The 22,145-nt window shown below is 34.2% G+C and overlaps 1 protein-coding gene across 1 annotated transcript; it reads left to right on the top strand.

The window, feature by feature from the left end:
• Positions 1 to 13,808: 13,808 nt before the first annotated feature.
• LOC145011609 (phosphoinositide phosphatase SAC7-like) lies at positions 13,809 to 19,344 on the top strand. Its single transcript, XM_078970350.1, has 20 exons — positions 13,809 to 14,208; positions 14,882 to 14,962; positions 15,316 to 15,443; positions 15,557 to 15,648; positions 15,894 to 15,955; positions 16,228 to 16,280; positions 16,379 to 16,412; positions 16,605 to 16,685; positions 16,778 to 16,884; positions 17,057 to 17,143; positions 17,333 to 17,410; positions 17,490 to 17,560; positions 17,646 to 17,744; positions 17,827 to 17,926; positions 18,006 to 18,114; positions 18,218 to 18,290; positions 18,415 to 18,508; positions 18,629 to 18,721; positions 18,813 to 18,879; positions 18,980 to 19,344. The coding sequence occupies exons 1-20, from the start codon at positions 14,061 to 14,063 to the stop codon at positions 19,105 to 19,107; spliced, it is 1,785 nt and encodes a 594-aa protein (XP_078826476.1). The 5' UTR covers positions 13,809 to 14,060; the 3' UTR covers positions 19,108 to 19,344.
• The last annotated feature ends 2,801 nt before the right edge of the window (positions 19,345 to 22,145 follow it).

The raw sequence follows: 22,145 nt of genomic DNA, 5'->3' as shown, positions 1-22,145 counted from the left end.
ACATATAAATGATTAGACCAATTAAATAAGCTGACATAAGGGCTAACCTAGTTACGCCTTCATTTTGTCAAAAATGACTATTTAGATGAAACAAAATCCACCTTTGCCTACATAAAACTATTGGATTAGGTGTCTAAGCCAATAACTATAATTGCTATGTACTTGAATTGATAGCAGAACAGTCCTTTTGGGTTGCCCTTAAAATTAGCAACTAGACAAGGAAATTATCAAAGGAGAGATATTGATTTATTATAAGATTAATAAATTAGTATAAATGATTTATTAATATGTTAAAAGATTAATATATTAATTAGAAATCATAAGGTTTAATTAATAGTGAGCCATAAATTAATTAGAATTAATTTTAGGGTTAATTGTATTAATTACAAAGTGTAGAGACTAGTTTGCAATTATCAAATATTTGAGTGGAAGGTTCCAAAACCTCCTTGGAAGGGGGTGGACAAAATCTATAGGGGAAACCCTAATGATTTCGTCCAAGGGGCTTGGATAAGGCCTTTGGATAAGCTTAGGCCCCAAGCAAAGGAACATTAAGGTTTTCCCTTAACCCTACATCCCTCAGCTATATAAGGAGTCTCCTAGCACCTAAAATTGGTCACTCCTTCCTTGAAGAAACCCTAGTGCCAAAAATTGCATACCCTACTCTCTCTCTCTATCTCTCTCTCTCTCTCTTTCTCTCTCTCTCTCTCTCTCTCTCTCTCTCTCTCTCTTTCTCATTCAAGTTTCCTTCTTGCTAGTTTTTGGGTATGACTCCATTAGAGGCATTACATTTGTGGTACTAAGCTTCCAAGAAGATCAAGATCAAAAGGATTACCAATTTTTTGCTATAACAATTGAAAGGTATGTAAATCTTAAAAGCTAATTGGTTAATTTTGAAAATATCCTCTCTCTATAGGGTTCTTGTTTTTCAATTCAAAGTTATATGTTCAATAGTTAAAACATAGATCCAAAGTAGGTTGCATGTGAACTTAGGAATTGTTTTCTAGTCTCTTTATTTTACCTAAAACCCATCAATGGTATCAAAGCCATTGCTTTTGTTTTAAATTGAATACCTATAATAATTGAATTGCAAATTAGGGTTTATAGCTATTAAACCCTAAAAGGCCATGGTTTCGTTTTTACGGTTTTTGGTTCAAAGGGTTTTTCGAAAAACCATAGCCTCCATGAACCCTAATCGAAATTAGGTTTAGGGTTTTGGAAAACCCTAGCCTCCTCCCTTGAATTTCAAAATTTTCTTCTTATTTTAGGGTTTTATATTATTTTGGATAATTATTGTCATATTGGATAATTATTGCATAATTGGATAATTGAGAAAAAATAAAGAAATTATCCTTTACCCTAATTTTCGAAATCTAGAGGGATAAAGATTAGGATTAAATTAATTTTTTTAATTTGATTAGATAATCCTTACAAGATTTAATAAATTAATTAAAAGTTAATTAATATATAATTATTAAATCTAGTTATTTGGTTTATTTTAAATTAAAATTAATAGTTTAATTTTTTGAAATTTATATAAACCTTAAAGTTTTAAAAAGTTTAAAACACACCTTATATATTATAATTAAAAGTTAAATACTATATATTTATAAGAATATGGTCAGTCACATCGCTAGTATACGTCATTCATGAAGCTAATCTATAAAGGGGGGGGGGGGGGGGTATAAGGAAACTGCCTATAAAATGGTAGTTGAATGGGTGTCCATTCTTACCCACCACTTCCTTGATTAGTGGAGGGTCGTTAGCAGAACGGATTTGATAGGACAACTACATCTCATTAAAAGTATAATGTTATTGATGAAAGTACTAGAACATTATTTTACAAAAAATCCTAACTCTAGTTACTTTAGGAAAAATGTGAAAAGTATGCAAGTCCATGAAAGTGTACATTATGCTTTATTGGTCGTTAGTGGAGCGTGTGTGGTTTACCATCACACTAATAGGCACTAATAAAGAGTAGTAATGGGTATCTCATAATTATCATTTTGATGGAGCGTGTGTGGTTTACCGGCACATCAATAGTTAATGATAAAGATAATGAGGTTACCAAGCACATTTGCATGGTTATTCACATCTTGTTTGTGATCCTCGGTATCCCAGTCACAAATAGAAGAGAATAATTCGAGATTAAAACATGCTATTGAATATCAATGTATCTTAAAAGAAATTAGTAATTTCACTTCGTTTGTTTCATCTTATGGTGGAATTGGTGAATCATCATTCACCTACCTTTATGAAATTTACACTTAGATCTCGGCATCCCATTTCTAAGTTGTGAATCATCATAGTTGGATCCTAACCTTGATATTGTATTTTTGGGTTACAATATTAAGGTGTCTTGAAATCTAACTAAAACTATCTTTATTTTCAGATGTCTAATCCTGGAAACACTTCTGCTTCATCATCCTCCAACCACAACTTTTCTTTACTCAACGTTTGCTCCAAAGTCGTTATGGATAGCTCTAATTATAACGATTGGATGCGTAACATCAAGATGGGGCATCGATTTGAGAAGAAAGAATATGTCCTTGAAAAGGAGCTCAAAGAGCTTGATGAATCCAAAGCCACTCCCGAACGATATGTTGCCTACAAGAAGCACTATGATGATGCTACCAAAGTAGCATGAATCATAGTCGCAACCATGTCCCCAGAACTGTAGAGGTACTATGAGGACTACTGGCCTTTTGAGATGAACAAGTACCTTATGGAAAAGTACCATAAGCGAGCTCGTTAAGAAAAGTTTGAAGTAGTCAAGTCACTCGTGGCTTGCAAAAATGGAAGGGAAAGGTCCAAGTTGGATCATCCAGCAGTGGCTCAAAGGATAAGGCCAATGCTACCATTCCCCATGTTTCTGATCTAAAGGATGCTGTTTTTTTTTATTGCTATGAAAAGGGGCACTGGAAGAGAACCTACCCAAAATATATGTAGGATATCAAAGATGGCAAAGTGAAGCCATATTCGGCGGGTATTTACACTATTTCTTCTAATAACTCATTATCTTCTCGTTCATGGGTCCTTGATATAGGATGAGGTTTTCACATATGTTCTGATTTGTAGGGGCTAAAAGAAAGTAAGGAGATAGAGCGAGGAAGGATAAACTTGATCATGAGAAACAAGAAGTCTTCACCAATGACCAAGATTGGAGTTTATCAAATTTTGCTTAGTAATGATGTTAGATTAGATTTATTGAATTGTTGCTATTCGTCTGAGATGACGAGAAACATTATTTCATTTCATGCATTGTTCATACAAAGTTTTTAATACTCTTTTAATGATTTGAATGGTTCAATTTATGTTTATAAGAATGGTGTTTTCATGTTTGAAGCTTTACCTTGTGATGGTGTATATGAAATAGTGACTTGTGTTGATAGCTTAGGAAATAGTGTGTTCAATATTGACTTGTCTAATAGTGTAGGCAAGGCATGCTTATGGCATTTTTGTCTTGGACACATTAACAAGAAATGCATAACCCAACTCCAAAAGGATGGAGTGTTGGAATCATTTGACCTAAAATCAGATGATATGTGTGAATCTTGTCTTTTAAGAAAGATGACAAAATCACTATTCATATGGTCTTGTGAAAAAGGTGAAGGTTTATTGGACCTCATACATACAGATGTGTGTGGACCCTTCAGATCAACCACAAGAGATGCTAATCGGTTTTATGTGACTTTCACTGATGACTATAGTAGATATGGCTATATATACTTAATCAAACATAAGTCAGAAACCTTTGAAAATTTCAAAGAGTTTAAACATGAGGTTGAAAATCAATTGCGCAGGAAAATAAAGATACTTAGATCCGATAGAGGCGAAGAGTATCTTAGTAATGAGTTCAACGACTATCTAAAGGAATGTAGGATAGTCTCACAATTGACTCCTCCTAGGAAACCACAGTTAAATGGTGTGGCTGAGAGGCGTAATTGAACCTTGTTCGACATGGTTCGTTCTATGATGAGTCATGCTTCACTTCTAATTCATTTTTGGGGCTATGCCTTAAAGACAGCCGCCCACATCCTCAATCTTGTCCCGACAATGAAGGTTGCCAAAACACTTCACGAGATGTGGACAGGGAAAGTTCCCTCGTTATCACATATTAAAGTCTGGGTTTTGAAGCTTTTGTAAGACGAGAGACTCATGACAAGCTAGCAGCAAGAAGTGAAAAATGTGTTTTCATTGGTTACCCAAAACAATCTTTTGGATTTTTATTCTACAGACCTAGTGAGAACATGGTTTTGGTAGCACGAAGATGAGTCTTTCTAGAAAGAGAAGTCATATGCAAAGAGGACAGTGGGAGTACCATTGATCTTAAAGAGATTCAAGATTCAACTACTGAAGAAACCTTAGATGACACTAGCACTCAACCAGAGGAAACAGTTCCTGTTGAACCAGTTAATAAATCATTACCTCTTCGAAGATCCACTATGGTAAGTGTGCCACCTGAGTTGTATGGTTTTCATATTACGTCAGACGGTGACACATTCATCAATGATAGGAAACTGGTAAATTTAGATGAACCAGTCTCTTACAAGGAACCAATGGTAGTGTAACGTCCCACTTTTCGAGTCCAAAAATTTCATTTTCATTAATCGATTATAAAAACATTCATGAGAAAACTACGTAAAAATATATCATTTCGTAAATCAATATATCATGTTTGAAAACCCAAATCATAAAATAGTAATATGTCAGAGTACAATCCCAGAATATCTCAAGTGCGGAAAACCAATGTGTGTGTATGATATGCTACTACTGCACCAGCTCCTTCCCCTTCGCTGAAGAGGTACCTGAAACCAAAACTGTAAACTGTAAGCACGAAGCTTAGTGAGTTCCCCCATCGTACCACATACCATAAAATCACATAACATACATATACTCTCAGGCATATCTAGGTGCCCGACCTAACCATTCGGTCCTGATGATCGGATGCTGCCTAGCATATTTGGGTGTTGGCCTCCCTTTCGGTCCTGTTGACCGGATACTGCCTAGCATATCTGGGTGCTGGCCTCCCCTCCGGACCTATCGACCGAATACTGCCTAGAATATCTGGGTGTTGGTGTAACGCCTGTGTTTCTGGGCCTGTCATTAATGTTGATATAATAGTCTAGGTTAACCTTTGTAACCCGTTTTGAAATAATAGAAGTGTATTATTTGAGTATTATGTGTTTTGTGCTTAATTGCTTAATTATGTGGTATGATTAATTAAGAATAAAATAAGCATCAAAATTTAAGTATAAAATAAACTTGATATCTTTGGATAATGTTGTAGTAGTTGAAACAAGGCTTCCGAAGATATAAAGAATGCCGAAATCCGAGTTATAATGAAGAAGTTATGATCTGTCGAAGTTTCGCGACAGAACCGGCAACGCTGAATGACGTAAAAAGTAAAATTTACGTTAGAGCGATATTTAGCCTTAGTGATCTAAACGAGAATCGAAGATCTCATTCTTAGTATCGAAGTGATAAAAAGTTAGGTGAGAACGGACGTCAAACGAAGAAGTTATGAATTTATAACAAAATTTTCTGTCCCGGCCTATTAAAAATAAATAATAAAAATAAAGTCAAAATTAGCCGACGGAGTCTAAACAAAAGTTGTAGAGCATAGTCTCACCTTCGCGTGGATCTAAAGAACGTCGAAAACGGAGTTCGTATGAAGAAGATATGAATTTTTGAAGTTTATTAAATAATTAATAATTAAATTTAATTATTAAATCCGGCATTATCGTAAGAGGAGTCACCGAACTCATCCGAAGTACGCCGCGCGTACCCAAGGTATCTCGACACTCGCACTCGAGTTCTTCGGATGATGCATGCAGTGACGAATTCGGAGGCTTACATCCCACGTAGTGCGAGGCCTCAGCCTCCTATAAATAGGATGCGAGGGCAGCCGGTTCTTTTGCTATGTTCTCCCTTCTCTCTCCCGTTTTGCATCGATTTGCGTGCCAGAAGTACCCCGAAGCCCCGGTAATATTCCCGAGTCCCGAAGAAAGTCCCGAGATCCCAAGAAGTGTGGTTTCCGAGCCGAAGCTCTGCCCGCGAGAAGTTCGATTTTTGTGAAGATCTTCCAGATCTGCTGAGGATTACTACTTCTACGAGCCATAGTGCTGTCCGATCATCTTCTGATCAAGTGAGTGTGTAGTTACTTTCTTCTAACGCATAATTATGAAGTATTTTATACGAATTACGTGTTATGTGTATATTTTGTTGTTACGTGTGTGAGTGTATATTCACTTTCTTCTATCTTATAGATCTGATTATTTCTCTATGAAATACGTGTTATGTGGGTGTGCCTCATCTGTTATGTGGAAAATGTATTGATTGAGCATGCTATACAGGTTTTGAAACTATGTATAAAAATGTATGTTTTATCTACTAATATGTTGGGTAGAATATGGGTAGATAGTTGGTGTGTAATAAACAGATGAGAGGCCTTGATGTTGTTTTGATCCAGTCATTTAGCGGAATTTAGATGACGACCACAGACTTTTCTAGACAGTCTCGTGGAACGCTAGCAGGCTCATAACCTGTAGGTGTTAATGAACTTGGGTGTTCATTCGTTGTATTCCATCCCCCTCATGGTTGCCTTATTTGACATATATTGCTGAGGAACCCCTGAAGCATGTGTTGTCACCCCGATGAAATATTCTTAGACTAGGTCCCTTGTGTTAGTTGTTTTAGGGACGTAAAGTGAGAATAACGGGAATGGGTAATTGGGTTATTGTTGATTGGTGGAATCAAATATAATTATTTATTGTGGGTTGAAAACCCTATGTGCTCACCAGGCTCCCAAGCCTTACCCACTCAGTTTTATTTGTATTACAGGAAGTGGCGCGAGGGCGTAAGATGGATGAACCATCAAGTTGTTTTGTTTACAAGTCTGTATATGTATATATTTGTTGAATGACTTGTAATGTTATCGTTTATGCTTATTGGTATGTATCGGAACATGACACCCCGAGTTTTGATTAGATAATGAAAATAAATTTCTTTTATGAAATGCTTTGGTAAACATTGTTTTATCATGTTTTGTTTTTGGGAACAAATTCCGCAACTCTTTCAAATAAAAAGGATTTACTCTGAAATTATTTTAAAAGCATAAATGAAAAATCGGTCTTTTCTGGCCGAGATTTTGGGGATGTCACAGTTGGCCTCCCCTTCAGCCCTGTCGATCGGATACTGCCTAGCATATCTGGATGCTGGCCTCCCCTTCGGTCCTGTCGACCGGATACTGGGTACTATTTCATCCGTCTACTACTACCACATAACATGTATCACATAATCATATTCTATCTAGCATGAATGGGTATGACTACCCCCTTTGGCCCTATCGACCGGAAATCTTGGGGACTATCTCCCCTACTACTACTAGCATATAACATCATACCATACTAGCACATAACATATCAGGTAGTAGCAAACCTAGATGAATATCACAGAGACATTCATCTAACATACGACTCCTACTGGTGGGCTGGCATTGGTGCTTTAGACCCACCGCTACTGGAAGGTAACTCACCTCGTACGAGTAGCTGCTGATAATCTGCGTGGGAAATCTTTGTTTGTTGTTGCTCCGGGAATCCTCCGGCTATAATCCCCACAAAACACTTAGCCAGAACCTGATATCTACTCTTAGGGTAAAATGACTATTTTACCCCTGACCAAGTCCAAGTCAAAGTCAAAGTCAAAGTCAACTTCCAATTGACTTGACTCGCCGAGTTGGGCCGCCAACTCGTCGAGTCCCTATCCTTTTAACTGTCCTCATCCACGACTCTACTCGTCGAGTTTAGAAATGACTCAACGAGTTCTCCTTCTATACGAACATCGAATGAACCTTCATCCGACTCGCCGAGTTGTATGAACAACTCGTCGAGTTCATCCCCATCCTATGAACCAATCCTGTCCTCGACTCACCGAGTTGTATGAACAACTTGTCGAGTGCATCTTCAAGAGTTAGGAGATCGCCTTGGACTCGCCGAGTCCCAAGAACAAATCACTGATTCACGACTATCCAAGTCCCATTTCTCGATTTCTGGTGTACAACTCTTGCCCAAGTGATAAATCTAGGCTCCAAAGATCGATCTAGCACGTAAAGTTACAAACTTTACGTGCATGCATGGGAGAATGAGCTCAAATGGCTCAAAAAGGCGCTCCTAATATGCATGGGGCTTTCAATGGGTTCAAAAACAGCTACTTTATGCCTTAGGGTCCCTTAATGACCTTGGATCTGAAGCCTTAGCCTCCAACCATGCTTCCAATCATGGTTGGTTGCCAAGAATGGCTCCTAGAAGCCCTAATTTCCTTCAAGAAGAGATCTAGCTTAGTAATGGACATGGTTTGAGCCTTATACCTCAGATGGACTATGAATGATGCTCAAGCTCGAATTCCTTTAGCCTCTTCTTGTTCCCTCAACCCTTTCCTTCCTTCCTTTGATCACAAACCACTAAGATCACTCAAAAGCATTTAGATCTTCACACACACATAAGTAGGGTCGATATGGAGGGTTCTGGAAGCAATAGGGATGAAAGGTGGCTGAATGAGGCATTTAAATAGGGTGTACGTTTTGTCCAGATAGTGCGGACCCATCGAGTCCGGACGTCGACTCGTCGAGTCGTTCACTTAACTCCCGTGTCCAATCCGCTTCTACTCGACGAGTTGGGCCACCAACTCGCCGAGTCCCAGATCAAAATGAGAAATATACTCAAATAAAATACATACCAGGAATCGAGTGCTACAGGTAGACCCAGAGGCTTCCAAATGGAAAGAGACAATGGACAACGAGATAAAGTCCATGTATGACAACTAAGTTTGGAATTTGGTTGATAATGCACCAGGACGTAAGACAGTTGGGTGCAAATGGATCTTTAAGAAGAATACATACATGGATGGGAATGTACACACATTCAAGGCTAGACTAGTTGCGAAAGGTTTCACACAAACCCCAGGGGTTGACTATGATGGAACCTTCTCGCCAGTAGCCAAGATTAAATCTATCAGGATATTGCTCGCCATAGTTGCCTTTCATGACTATGAAATCTAGCAGATGGATGTCAAGACTGCTTTCCTTAACGGGAAGTTGGCTGAGGATGTTTACATGAATCAGCCAGAGGGTTTTGAAAATGCAAAGTTTCCCAATATAATGTGTAAGCTTGAGAAATCCATTTATGGATTGAAACAAGCATCTTGCAGTTGGAATCTTTGCTTCCATGAGAAAGTTAAAGAGTTTGGCTTCTCTAGGAGTGAAGATGAGTTATGTGTGTATATCAAAGCTAGTGGGAGTATAGTGACTTTTTTGGTGTTATATGTCGATGACATATTACTCATTGGTAACAATATTCCAACCTTGAAAGAAGTTAAGTCTTGGCTTGGAAAGTGTTTTGCCATGAAAGACCTTAGAGAAGCTGCCTATATTCTTGGGATTAGAATATTGAGAGATAGAAAGAATAGACTAATTGGACTTAGTCAGATCACATACTTAGATAAGGTACTAAAGAGGTTTAGTATGGAAATTCCAAGAAGGGAGAGATACCTATCCAGAGCAATACCAAATTGAGTAAGACTCAATGCCCTAGTATAGATGAGGAAATAGCTGACATGAGTCATGTACCTTATGCTTACACTGTCGGATCGATTATGTACGCTATGACATGTACTCACCCGGATGTGGCCTTTGCTTTGATCATGGTCAGTTGCTATCAGGGAAACCCGGATAGAGCTCATTGGATACCAGTAAAGAATATACTCAACTATTTGCAAAGAACGAAGGACTGGGTCCTTGTACTTGGTGGCAATGATACTTTAAGAGTAGATGGTTACAGTGATGTCAGCTTTCAAACAGATATAGATAACTTCTGTTCTCAATTTGGCTGGGTATTTCTACTGAATGGAGGAGCAGTTACTTGGAAAAGTTCCAAGCAAGATACGATGGTTAATTCTACTTGTGAATCAGAGTACATAGCAGTGAGTGAAGCATCTAAAGAAGTAACTTGGTTAAGGAACTTCATCAGGGATATCGGAGTTGTTCCAACCATCCAGGATCCTATGGAATTGTTCTGCGATAATGAGGGAGCGGTTGCCTTAACTAAGGAACCCAAAGATCATGGTAAAACCAGGCATATCAACAGAAAGTACCATTTCATCAGACATAGAGTAGAAGAAGGCCATCTTGTTGTAAAGAGGGTGTCATCTGAAGATAACCCAACATACCCCCTCACAAAGGGTCTGAGTAGGGCTAAGCATATTCAGCATGCTCGGAGCATAAAACAGAAATACAATATTATTTTTAGTAGTTAGATTAGTCTAGTTCAAAAACTTGTTACAAAGTAAATGTAATTGACTTTTGGTGATTAAATAATAAAGTATTATTTATGAGTTTGTTTGCTACCTTTTTTCAATTGTTTATTATTGTATTTCATATTTTGCATGTTTTACTTTGTGAATAATATGATTATTCAAACTCCACAGTCGCTCGTACTTTTGGAAGTAAGTAGTGAATTGAGACTGTCATGAATTGGATTGCAGATTGTCTAAGGATAGACATAGAAATAGAAATTGTTGCAATGTTCATGAGTACTCAGAAGTTGAGATTTGAGCATTGGATAAACCGACGCTCAAAGTATTACTTCATGGAATTCATCATGAGTAATACTGAGATGATAATATCTATGATCTTGAAACAGAGATATATGAGTTGTAATTTGCAAGTCGGCTATACATTGGTGATACGAAAACACATCAGTAACTTGGTGTTATAAAACGTATTGTCATGTGTAATTTGATGAGTAAAAGATACAAGCATATGAGTCAATGTTTATTCGTTCCTTTTACCCTAACGAGAAAAGCGATATATGTGGGACCCTCGATGATTTGGTGTTGACTTATGTGTTGGGCCTAGCCAGGACTAGATTGATGGGTTCAATTAGAAGCCCTATATCATCACAAATCTGAAATCTGAAAACATAGATTCTGGACAAAGACATTGATTATATTCCATGTCTTATGTCTAGGGATATCTAGTAGAACGAAGGGTCATGTGATCACTTATCTTAGGACACGTAACTGAATGGGCCAGAGTTCGGCATCAACTTTTGGAAGCTACAATTTGCTAGTCAAATTTAGAAGTAAAACTAGCAATTATAGTTACAGACTTATCCAAGTGGGAGACTGTTGGATTAGGTGTCTAAGCCCATAACTATAATTGGTATGTACTTGAATTGATAACAACACAATCCTTTTGGGTTGTCCTCAAACCTAACATCTGGACAAGGAAATTATGAAAGGAGATTGATTTATTATAAGATTAATAAATTAATATAAACAATTTATTAATATGTTAAAAGATTAGTATATTAATTAGAAATCATAAGGTTTAATTAATAGTTAGCCAGAAATTAATTAGAATTAATTTTGGGGTTAACTATATTAAGTACAAAGTGCAGGGACTAGTTTGCAATTATCAAATAGTTAACTGAAAGGTTCCAGAACCTCCTTGGAAGGGGGTGGACGAAATCTATAGGGGAAACCCTAATGATTTCGTCCAAGGGTCTTGGATAAGGCCTTTGGATAATCTTAGGCCCCAAGCAAAGGAACATTAGCGTTTTCCCTTAACCCTAGATCCCTCAGCTATATAAGGAGCCTCCTAGAACCTAAAATCGGTCACTCCTTCCTTGAAGAAACCTTAGGGCCGAAAATTGCATGTCCTACTCTCTCTCTTTCCTTCAAGTTTCCTTCTTGCTAGTTTTGGGTGTGACTCCATTAGAGGCATTACATTTGTGGTGCTAAGCTTCCAAGAAGATCAAGATCAAAAGGATTACCAATTGTTTGCTATAACAATTGAAAGGTATGTAAATCTTAAACCCTAATTGGTTAATTTCAAAAATAGCCTCTCTCCTTAGGGTTCTTGTTTTGCAATTCAAAGTTATATGTTCAATAGTTAAAACATAGATCCAAAGTAGGTTGCATGTGAACTTAGGAATTGTTTTCTAGTTTATTTGTTTTACCTAAAACCCATCAAAAACAACAAACATAGTTTAGGGACTGATTATACCAATTCCTAAAATATTGTAGGGTTAAAATGTCATTCCACAGTTTTTGTAAAAAGCATTCGTGTCTTAGAAAAAGACAATGATTTCTAAGGTAATGAAATTTGTTCCATATACATATTTAGTCACTTAAGTTTTTTTTTTGGGTACACATCTTACCATTGAAACTTGTTTTTGATGTTTAAAATATACAATTATGACGTAATATCCGGTCATAATGATTTATTTTGAATACCATAATAGAGTTCAATGGTAAGGCATAAAAATAAATATCTTAAATGACTAAATATTTATAGAGAACAAATATTTTTATCCTTACGAATTATAATCACATACAAGTAATTTATAAATATTTGGGTTATGAATTATAATGGTAATATAATTTATGTTTTGTTTATATTTTGTCCTTTTAGTTTTTTATTGTCTACATATTATCATTGAATTTTTTTGGACTGTTCACATTACATCCTTATGACCTGACCGATTGGTGTAGGTAACATACTCTAGGTTTTGTTCATATTTAATCCATTACGTTTTTTATCCGTATATTACCATTGAACTTGTTTATATTGTTCATATTATATCCTTGTGGACTTGTTTTGACTGTTGACATTACATCCTTATGAATGGTAGCTTCGAGCATCTTCTATGTTACCACTGAACTGCATTTCTACTAGTCTGTATGAGAGGTGTTTCAGTTTGAGCTTGGTCCTACTCAATATTTCATCTTCTATAAACTGTCATAACTCCTTTAATTGAAGTCGGAATGCTATGATTTTTTTCAACACATAGTTTGTTGTGTACTTCATTTTAGACTATATATACACCTTATTTGGTTACATGTTGATTGAGTTATAGGTCCCGAAACATTAGGTATCAAAGTTGAATTTATTTTATTTCAACATTAAATTTACTTTTAGTACTTTATTTTAGACAATATAAACACCTAATTTCTTTATATAGTGGGTTAATTTTTGATGGTTGATTTGATATTATTTTAATCATTTGGGCTCAAAGGATTAACTAGTTGTACCAATTGCATAAGGACATGTACCAATTCCAACTGAGCATTTAACAAAAAAAAAAAAAAAAAAGAATCGATGTAGTCTAACCGATCCGATTATTGTTCTCATTATTAGTATAGACTGGTTCCGGTCCATACCGGGTTCGTTCCGATTCGGACCGGTCACTCACCCTAGTCCAACTAAGTCTCATTGGTTTGGTCAGCTTTTACCCGACCAACTACCTAATACTACGCATGCTCATCAAACAGCGAGGCTGGTCCCAAAATGACCAAACTATTTCTCTACTGATGTGAATAAACTATTGTAGAAAAAGGTTAATAACTTATAAGGTAACATAGTTTAGATTTTGTTCATATTTGATCTCTTATGTTTTTTTTGTCCATATATTACCATTAAACGTGTTTGAATTATTCACATTAAATCCTTATAACCAGTTAAAACCTACGTCAACCGATTATAAGAAATATTAACGGTCCAAAAAAATACAATGATAATCTATGAACAAAACATAACTTAAAAAGATTAAATGCTAATAAAACCTATCGTATGTTCCTTAATAAGTTTATCCTTAAATATTTTTCAAAATTAGTTTTTATCACAATACTTTTTCCTATTTTTATAAGCTATTCACATTTGGTCATTTTGGTGATTAGACTATTATAAAAATTAGGGTAATAAACTTAATTAACTTTTACGACTTGAACATGAATTATTGATAGATTTGATTATCTTTCCAATACTCTAACGTGGGTAGCACAGAGACATAATTTGAAGCATCTGGTTCCTTCATAAGCATTCAAGTTCTTCAAGATCTAATACAAGCACTTCCATTAACAACCGGCCGGCCGGCCGCTATACACATTTCTCTTCATTGATTCTTCACTCTCTCCCATCTCCGCCTTCAATTTTTCTCCTATCTGTTTCCATATAATTCAATTCTGCTGAAACTGATACTTACGAGGGATCGGAGGACAAAAAAATGTTGGCCAAGGCAGATCCTTCTCAGAAATTGTATACGCGTATGAGATTATGGGAGTATTCTGATCAATTTGTTGTGGAGCCTAGTGATGGTTCTTCTGGATCTTGTTTGGCAATCAGTCGTCTTAATGGGGCCCTGACTCTCCTTGGTTTGTTCTCGATTTCGTTTCTTTCTCTTCGATTTAGAACTTATTGATTCTGTATTGAAATATCATGTTCTACGAAACTATAAATTTGGTGGAGGGGTTTACCTTAATTACAGTAAGCCACGAAATTTGATCATCTCACACCTGCAGTAGTATAAGTGCCTATGCTGAAAAACTATTTGCAGTTTGTAATTTAGTTTAGTAATTCATGATTTCTTGTACAATATACTACTCGATTAGAGTAGAATGTTTTCCCTCAATTTCATAAAATTGCTAGACAATTTCCATTTTGTGATATGAATTTCAACATTTCCTCTTTTGTTAACCTAATTCACCAATTGTGATAGCTACCTAGGATAGATGTATCATGTATGTAGTATCCGAAGTCAATGAGCTCTCCCTAGTTTGTAAAATTGCAATAAACAATAATGTACTTTTACTAAATTTCTAATATGAAAAATGGACTTCAAAATTCATTATTCAAACCAATATACTTCTATTAATAGACTGTTTTAGATAATTTTGAGAAGAGAAACTTGAAAAATGGTGGTTTTATTACCATTTTCTGAGATCTGGATATTTTTATAATGATTTTTATTGTTGTTGATGAAAGTTGTATGGGTTATGATTATTATAAATCTTGGCTAATGTTTTATTACTGTTCCATTTTCTGTAGATGAACTTCCAAACTCTACTGGCCACACTCCAAAAGTTCAGACCATTTTTGGTGTTGTTGGGATGCTAAAGCTTTTGGCAGGTAGGATGATATATATATATATATATATATATATATATATATATATATATATATATATATATATATATATATATATATATTAACTGACTGTATATCTGTGTAATGCCTACTTGCTTTTGGATTTTGTTTGTAATAATCTGTCCAAGCATGCTATATAATGACATAAGTTTGATTAAAAATAATAAGGATTTGCATTATTCATTGGATCAAGTTAGCAGTTTCTAGTTTTTTTTGGGTAAACTGATTTTGATTTTGATTTTGATTAGAAGTAGTTGTGAGAAAACTGATGATTGAGGTAAATGTAAAATTACCAAACTGTCCCTAGGTTTTAAGCAACTGTTTTTCCTTTTCAGGATCATATCTATTTGTGATATCTGAACGTGAATGTGTTGGATCCTACTTGGGTCATCCCATTTTCAAAGTTTCAAAGTTAAAAGTCCTTCCATGTGATCATTCAGTGAAAAACTCTCCTGAAGAACAGGTGAATGCAATTATGAAATGAACTTCTCTTTAAAATTTTTAATCTGTTTGTTTGTTTGTTGTTATATTTATAATTTACAGTATATTTAATATTATATAATCTAATTCTGGCAGAAAAAGACAGAGTCCGAGTTTTCTGCCATGTTAAAAGTTGCAGAGAAGACTCCTGGCCTCTACTTTTCATATGATGTTAACATAACATTGAGGTTCATCTTTTTTATAAAATATAACATGTCTAATGTCTTTCCTTTCTTTTTGACACTAAAGATTTGATAATCTTTTCTGTGAGCTCTATCGTTTTCTTTATTGGGTAAATTTCAATAAATTAGCAATTTACTTTCAAGAAAATTTACTTAAAAATCTATTTTTAGAAAAAAAAAACTTGTTTTTAAACTCTAGTGATCAAATTAGAAACAAAGTGAACCTTTTTCTATCATTTTTATCTTTTCAGTGCACAACGGTTGAATGACTTGGGTGATGAATCGAGGCTTCTTCCTCTTTGGAGACAGGCAAGTGTTCCCTTTTAAGTAGAGGGGGTAATTTAGTCAATTTATGTGAAAATGAGTCAATTTGGGTTAAATAGTTTTATTGATAAAAAGATAGCTGGAAAGAAAGTGGATCTAACAGGTCAACCCAACCCGTTTGACCCATTTCTTTTAATTGTATCTACACCCATGCATATCTATACAAAAAATTGTGCTTTTTGGCATAAAGATTGCCAATTTACATTTTCCTATTATTTATATTTATTTATTATACAATTGTAATTTATGTGTCACAGGCAGAGCCTCGTTTTCTTTGGAACAATTATATGTTGGAAATTCTGATTGATAGCAAGGTTTGTTTTTTTTCACTAACTTTGAAACATGTCTAAAAATCTAATTTCTTCACCTTTCATAAATCTGAATACCTGAATTTACCATTATCTCCTTGCAGCTTGACAAGTACATGCTTCCTGTCATCCAAGGGTGTATCCTTTTTTTTTTTTTTAATAATAGAATGAGTATGAGTGTGTTATGTGTGTGTATGTGAGTGTGTGAGAGAGATAGAGAGCTCATAGCTATCAATTTCTATAAATGTGGGACACAATTGCTACATCTGTCTCCATTTGGGATACATTGTCAAATCATAAAGTTATTGTTTTTCCTCAATTTACAATCAGCTTTTCAGAACTTTCAGTCAACTATTGGAAAAGATACAATAGATGTCACCCTCATTGCAAGAAGATGCACTAGGAGAACTGGTATGTATGCTTCTCAATTAAAGAGCTAAATAATAAATATACACAGGTCAGTTTTCTTAAAGTATAAGGTTGTAAATAATAAATATACACAGGGACACGAATGTGGAGAAGAGGAGCTGATTCTGATGGATATGTTGCAAATTTTGTTGAAAGTGAACAAATTGTAAAATTAAATGGATTTACAGCATCATTTGTACAGGTATATATATATATATATATATATATATATATATATATATATATATATATATATATATATATATATATATATATATATTTTTGTTTCTTAACTCCATTGTATAAATCTTTAATGTATTTGGTGTTAATCCATTATTATTATTATTATTATTGTTGTTATTATTTTTTTATAGGTCCGAGGATCAATACCATTTTTATGGGAACAAGTTGTTGATTTGACATATAAGCCTAAGTTTCAGATTGTGAAACCTGAAGAAGCAGTGAGTATAATACACAACATTTTACTTTCTTACATCTGTTTATTGCAACATTCTACTTTTGTTTTTTTTTTTTCTTATTACAATATTTTACTTTGAAAAAGAAATTAAAGTAGGATGTTATAATACACAAAAACATATGAAAAAAGTTGCATTTAGTTTCTTACTTACACTTAAACATGAACTCTGAAGCCTCGAGTTGCTGAGAGGCATTTTCTGGATTTAAGGAAGAAATATGGAAATGTCATAGCTGTTGATCTTGTCAATAAGGTATACGATATATAAATTAATATGAAAATGAAAAGTAAACATGAATAATTTTTTAACTCGTATTTATTTTTTTTATTAGAGTGGTGGTGAGGGGCGATTATGTGAAAAGTACGCCTCTTCAATACAAAATATTCTTAGTGATGATTTGAGGTAACGATAAATAAATGTCACTCTTATTTATTTAATGCTATAATAAATAAATAAATATATTAAAGTAGATTGCTATTTCTTGTAGATATGTCCACTTTGATTTCCATAAGATCTGTGGACACATTCATTTTGAACGCCTATCTATCCTTTATGATCAAATCGAGGAGTTCCTTGTTAACAATAGGTACATTTCGTATTAATAACTTCTTCATAATTTAATAAACATTTTATTTGTTGTTTGGATATTTATTTGTCAAAAATCATAGGTACTATTTATTAAATGATAAGGGTGAAAAGATTGAATCCCAAATTGGAGTTGTAAGAACTAATTGTATTGATTGCTTAGATCGCACAAATGTTACACAGGTATATTATATCTCCACCTTTTTTTTTCTTTTTTATATAAATTTATAAATCTTGATTCTTTTTGTTTTATTTTTTGTAGAGTATGATTGGGCGTAAAATGTTGGAACTTCAACTTCAAAGGCTTGGTGTTTTTGATGCTGAAAAAAAAATTAGCTCTTATCCTAATTTTGATGATTGTTTCAAAATATGTAAGTATTTTTTATAATGAAAATTTCTTTTAATCATGGATTTGTAGTCTCTTTATTATATATATATATATATAATATGTAAAATCATTTTATTATTTTTCAGTATGGGCAAATCATGGAGATGATATAAGCATTCAATATTCTGGCACCCCTGCTTTGAAAGGAGATTTTGTCAGGTGCATTTACATGAAAAAAGCAATGCAATTTCATTTGGTTTGTTTACATGACAATTTATCAGAAACATGTAGAATTTTTTATAGTAAGGTTGATAAATAATTTATATAATTGTTTTTTTTTTAGATATGGAAAAAGGACAAGCCATGGACTTGTTAAAGATGGTATAAGCTCCCTAACGCGCTATTACCTCAATAATTTCATTGATGGTACAAAACAGGTAACTTTATTTTTTTTTTCTAAATACAAAATTATTAGCTTCACTTTTATTTATTTATTTATGTTAAGGAATTGTACTTCATTAGACATTAATCTTTTAATTAATTAATTAATTATTTAGGATGCAACGGATCTATTGCAAGGACATTACATTGTTTCAGTGTCTCGAGACATGGCTCCAAAAAAGCCAAAAAAGAGGGTCGAGTCCTTTGCTGTGAGTATAATTTAAAAAATAATTATAGATTTCGGTTTTACCTTTTTTTTATTTCTAATATTGATATTGGTTTTTTTTTTTTTTTTTGGAGTCTTTCCCTCTTGCTTTTGCGTTGATAGCCATGGGATTCTTTTTCGCCATGCTGTCACTAAGGCAAGGTGAGTTGGTTCAAAACCCCAATTAATCAATTTTCATATTTTCAACTTTTAATTAATTAATATTTTTTTTTTTTTTTTTTTTTTTTTTTTTTTTTTGTAGTTCGGAATGATATGTGGCAACTAGTATTTTCCCTATTTTGGGGGGGATTAAGTTTAGCGATAGCAGCATTTGTGAAAGCCAATGGTCGGGTTTTCTGTAATCGACCTCGTCTACACATACCTTCATGATATGATTTTGGCTTGCAACTGAAGAACTCATTTTTCATATCACACATATAATTATGTAATACTTTTTGGTTGTTTGAAATTGTAGGTATTAAAATATTAACTTTTTTCTTTTATTTTTCAAATATGTAAGTCAAATATTGGACTCGGTTTTATCTTCTATCTTGTACAATGATTTGTTTTGATAAAAACATTTGAAGGAACTAAATTTTGGAATGAATCTACATTCCTTTCTTGTTACTTGTAGCAAAAGTATATAAATGAGTTGTCTTGTTTTTGGACCTTGCCAAAATGATAGGGACCATTTTGCACTAATTCAAAAACTCGTCTAACACCCTCACCTCAGCTTAACTCCCTTACAAGGTGGATTGATATGATAAAGAAACATCTCTTTATACGAGTTTGTGAGATACTTACCAAATGCTCGACAAGGGGGAGTAAACTGGTCGTTGAGGGCTACAGTTAGCCAGGGTTTGGGCATGCCTCACAAATCAAGCAGTTCTTATCCCTTTTTTCTTATCCCTTTTGGGCTTGTTTTTTTCTTTGATTTTTGATGATTATTAGGGTTTTGTTGGTTTATTTCATAATAATTAGTTTCTTTTTAGCATTAGGATCCATAATACCAAAAATTGAGATGCTTGTTTTTTATTTTATTTTATATATATATTTTTTAAATGATAAACTATCTAAACCTACTTCTAAATACCACATATGTCTCCTAAGAGAATTGAACTTATGACCTCTCATTTGACAGGATCACTCTTGACTGCTAGGCCAAAGGCCTTTTGGTTTGTTCTTTTCATCATGAGTTGATTAACAAAAAATCTTATGAGAAAGTTATAAATGACTTCTTTTAATGATTCTATTCACACCCTCCATTTAGATGCACAATATGGTGGAAAAATGTGTGTAGTTGGCCCCACACACATATATCCATCGTGGAAAGTGCAACCAGTAACGATTGAGATACCAAATAGTAGCATTCGAAACTCACCAACTAAAGAGTAGTGATTATTCTTGAAAAGAGTGAAGCTTAGGTGCTATTTGGTTTACAAAATGCTTCTAAAGGAATTGGAATTGGATTTGGATTGAGATACCAAATAGTAGCACCCGAAACTCACCACCTAAAGAGTAGTGATTATTTTTAAAAAGAGTGAAGCTTAGGTGTTATTTGATTTGCAAAATGTTTCTAAAGGAATTGGAATTGGAAAATGAATCTATTAGGAATTTGAATCTAATTCCATATCCTGTTTGGTGGCGACGGTGGTAGTAGTGGTGGGTGATGGTGACGGTGGTAGTGGTGGTAATGATGGCGGCAACGGTGGTAACAGCGACGGTGGTGTTGGTGGCCGCGATGGTAGTGGTGGGTGATGGTGGTGGTGGTAATAGCGGTGACGACAATGGTAATGGTGGTGTGTGATGGTAGTGGTGGCGATGGCTATTGGTGGCGGGTAATGGTGGTGGTGACAGCAGTGGTTGTTTGTGGCAGGTGATAATAGTGGCAGTGGCGGTTGGTGGTCGGTAGCAGTAGTGGTGAGTGTTGGTTTTCTAATAAGTAAACAGAGTGTTTTCGTAATTTGCCACTTTCCTTGATGAGAAGTAAAGTTTTCCATCCAACTTTGGAATTAATTCATTTTCTTCCATATGATGGAAAATTTATTTCATTTAGGAATCCATTTTCCCTCTAAGTCCAACCAAATATATGAATTCGAGGGAATCAAGGCCGTCTTTATTTGTATTTGACTAAAGATAAGGCTTAAGACCCCCGCTTCTAAGGGGCCCCATTTAACCCAAATAGTGAATCTGGATTGCTAGCCCTCACACACACCAATTTTGTTCTTTTTCTTCTACAAGCTACGACGTTTCTTCTCCATTCTCGATTTTGCGGTCTCTAAGTCAGTGAATCTATGATTCACGATCATGATTCTAGCCTCCTCCATTCTTGGCTTCTCCTTTTCTCCATAACAACATTATGATAATTCCCTCTCAGTTCTCACGATTTGTAGTTTTATAGGTAAACTCCATTGTTCAAAAATCAAAACATTACAATCTACGAATATGATTGATTATTAGGCAACATTCTGATCTCTGAAGGAAAGATCGATTATTGTCATCTACGCATCTGATTATCTACCACTGAAGGTAAACTACAACAGTCCACTATTCAAAAAATTCCAATGTTTCCCAAACTCAAAGTTCACTGTTACTGTGTTACACTGCAATGATATTTTATATTTCCTGTCATACTTTGTGAATTATTCATTGGCCATTGATTACAAGTTTACGATACAGAATAATTGTATTCTCAATTTGTTTTCTCTTTATTTTTAGTTTTAATTTTTCACAAAATGATATATATATATATATATATATATATATATATATATATATATATATATATATATATATATATATATATATATATATATATATTCAGTTCTCCAGATTTGATCTTTCCAATTTCCATTATCTTGTATACTTCTATTTTCAAATCTCAAGGCAGCAAGTGTAAGTATAATCCTAAATCCTAACCCATCTTGTTGATTGTTGATTGTTGATTGTTATTATTAATCAAATAATTTTATGTTTTAAATATATTCACAAAAAACATATACATAATAATAAAAAAAAAAGTTAACTCCGCCATTTTTAAATTTTTTTAGTTTATTATTGCCGGTCGTAAGCCCGGATAAAACATAAATGTTTATAACATTAAATATAATAAATGTAAAAGGGCTACAAATTATTAGTATGCTTAGAACCTCCAAACTGATTGAGCCGTTCTAGAGAAAATTAAAATCATTTTCACTCGAATTTCAATCATTTCCTACCAACCTAAGATGCCTTTGATATTTTTCATGAATATATTCCTACCTATCATAAGTTTTGGAGTTTAATCAACCTATGGTGACTTTAGTATTGTCCTATATTTGGAAGTACCGAACTACATTAACCAAAACATAACTCTTTTTGCTAAGCATGAAGAGGAAAAAATGATATAACTCCACAAGTTTAAAACACAAGATCCATTGACAACATTA

This window comes from Lactuca saligna, chromosome 8 (genome assembly GCF_052625555.1).
Source record: "Lactuca saligna cultivar CGN05327 chromosome 8, ASM5262555v1, whole genome shotgun sequence".
NCBI lineage: Eukaryota > Viridiplantae > Streptophyta > Magnoliopsida > Asterales > Asteraceae > Lactuca > Lactuca saligna.
Note: the sequence above shows the minus strand (reverse complement) of the source record. Positions and strands in the feature narration are given on the sequence as shown.

Coding starts and splice junctions, on each gene's coding strand:
- LOC145011609 (XM_078970350.1), top strand. CDS start 14,061: ATGTTGGCCAAGGCAGATCCTTCTCAGAAATTGTATACGCGTATGAGA. Junction 14,963..15,315: donor GATGCTAAAGCTTTTGGCAG/GTAGGATGATAT, acceptor TTTCCTTTTCAG/GATCATATCTATTTGTGATA. Junction 18,722..18,812: donor AGAGGGTCGAGTCCTTTGCT/GTGAGTATAATT, acceptor TTTTTTTTGGAG/TCTTTCCCTCTTGCTTTTGC.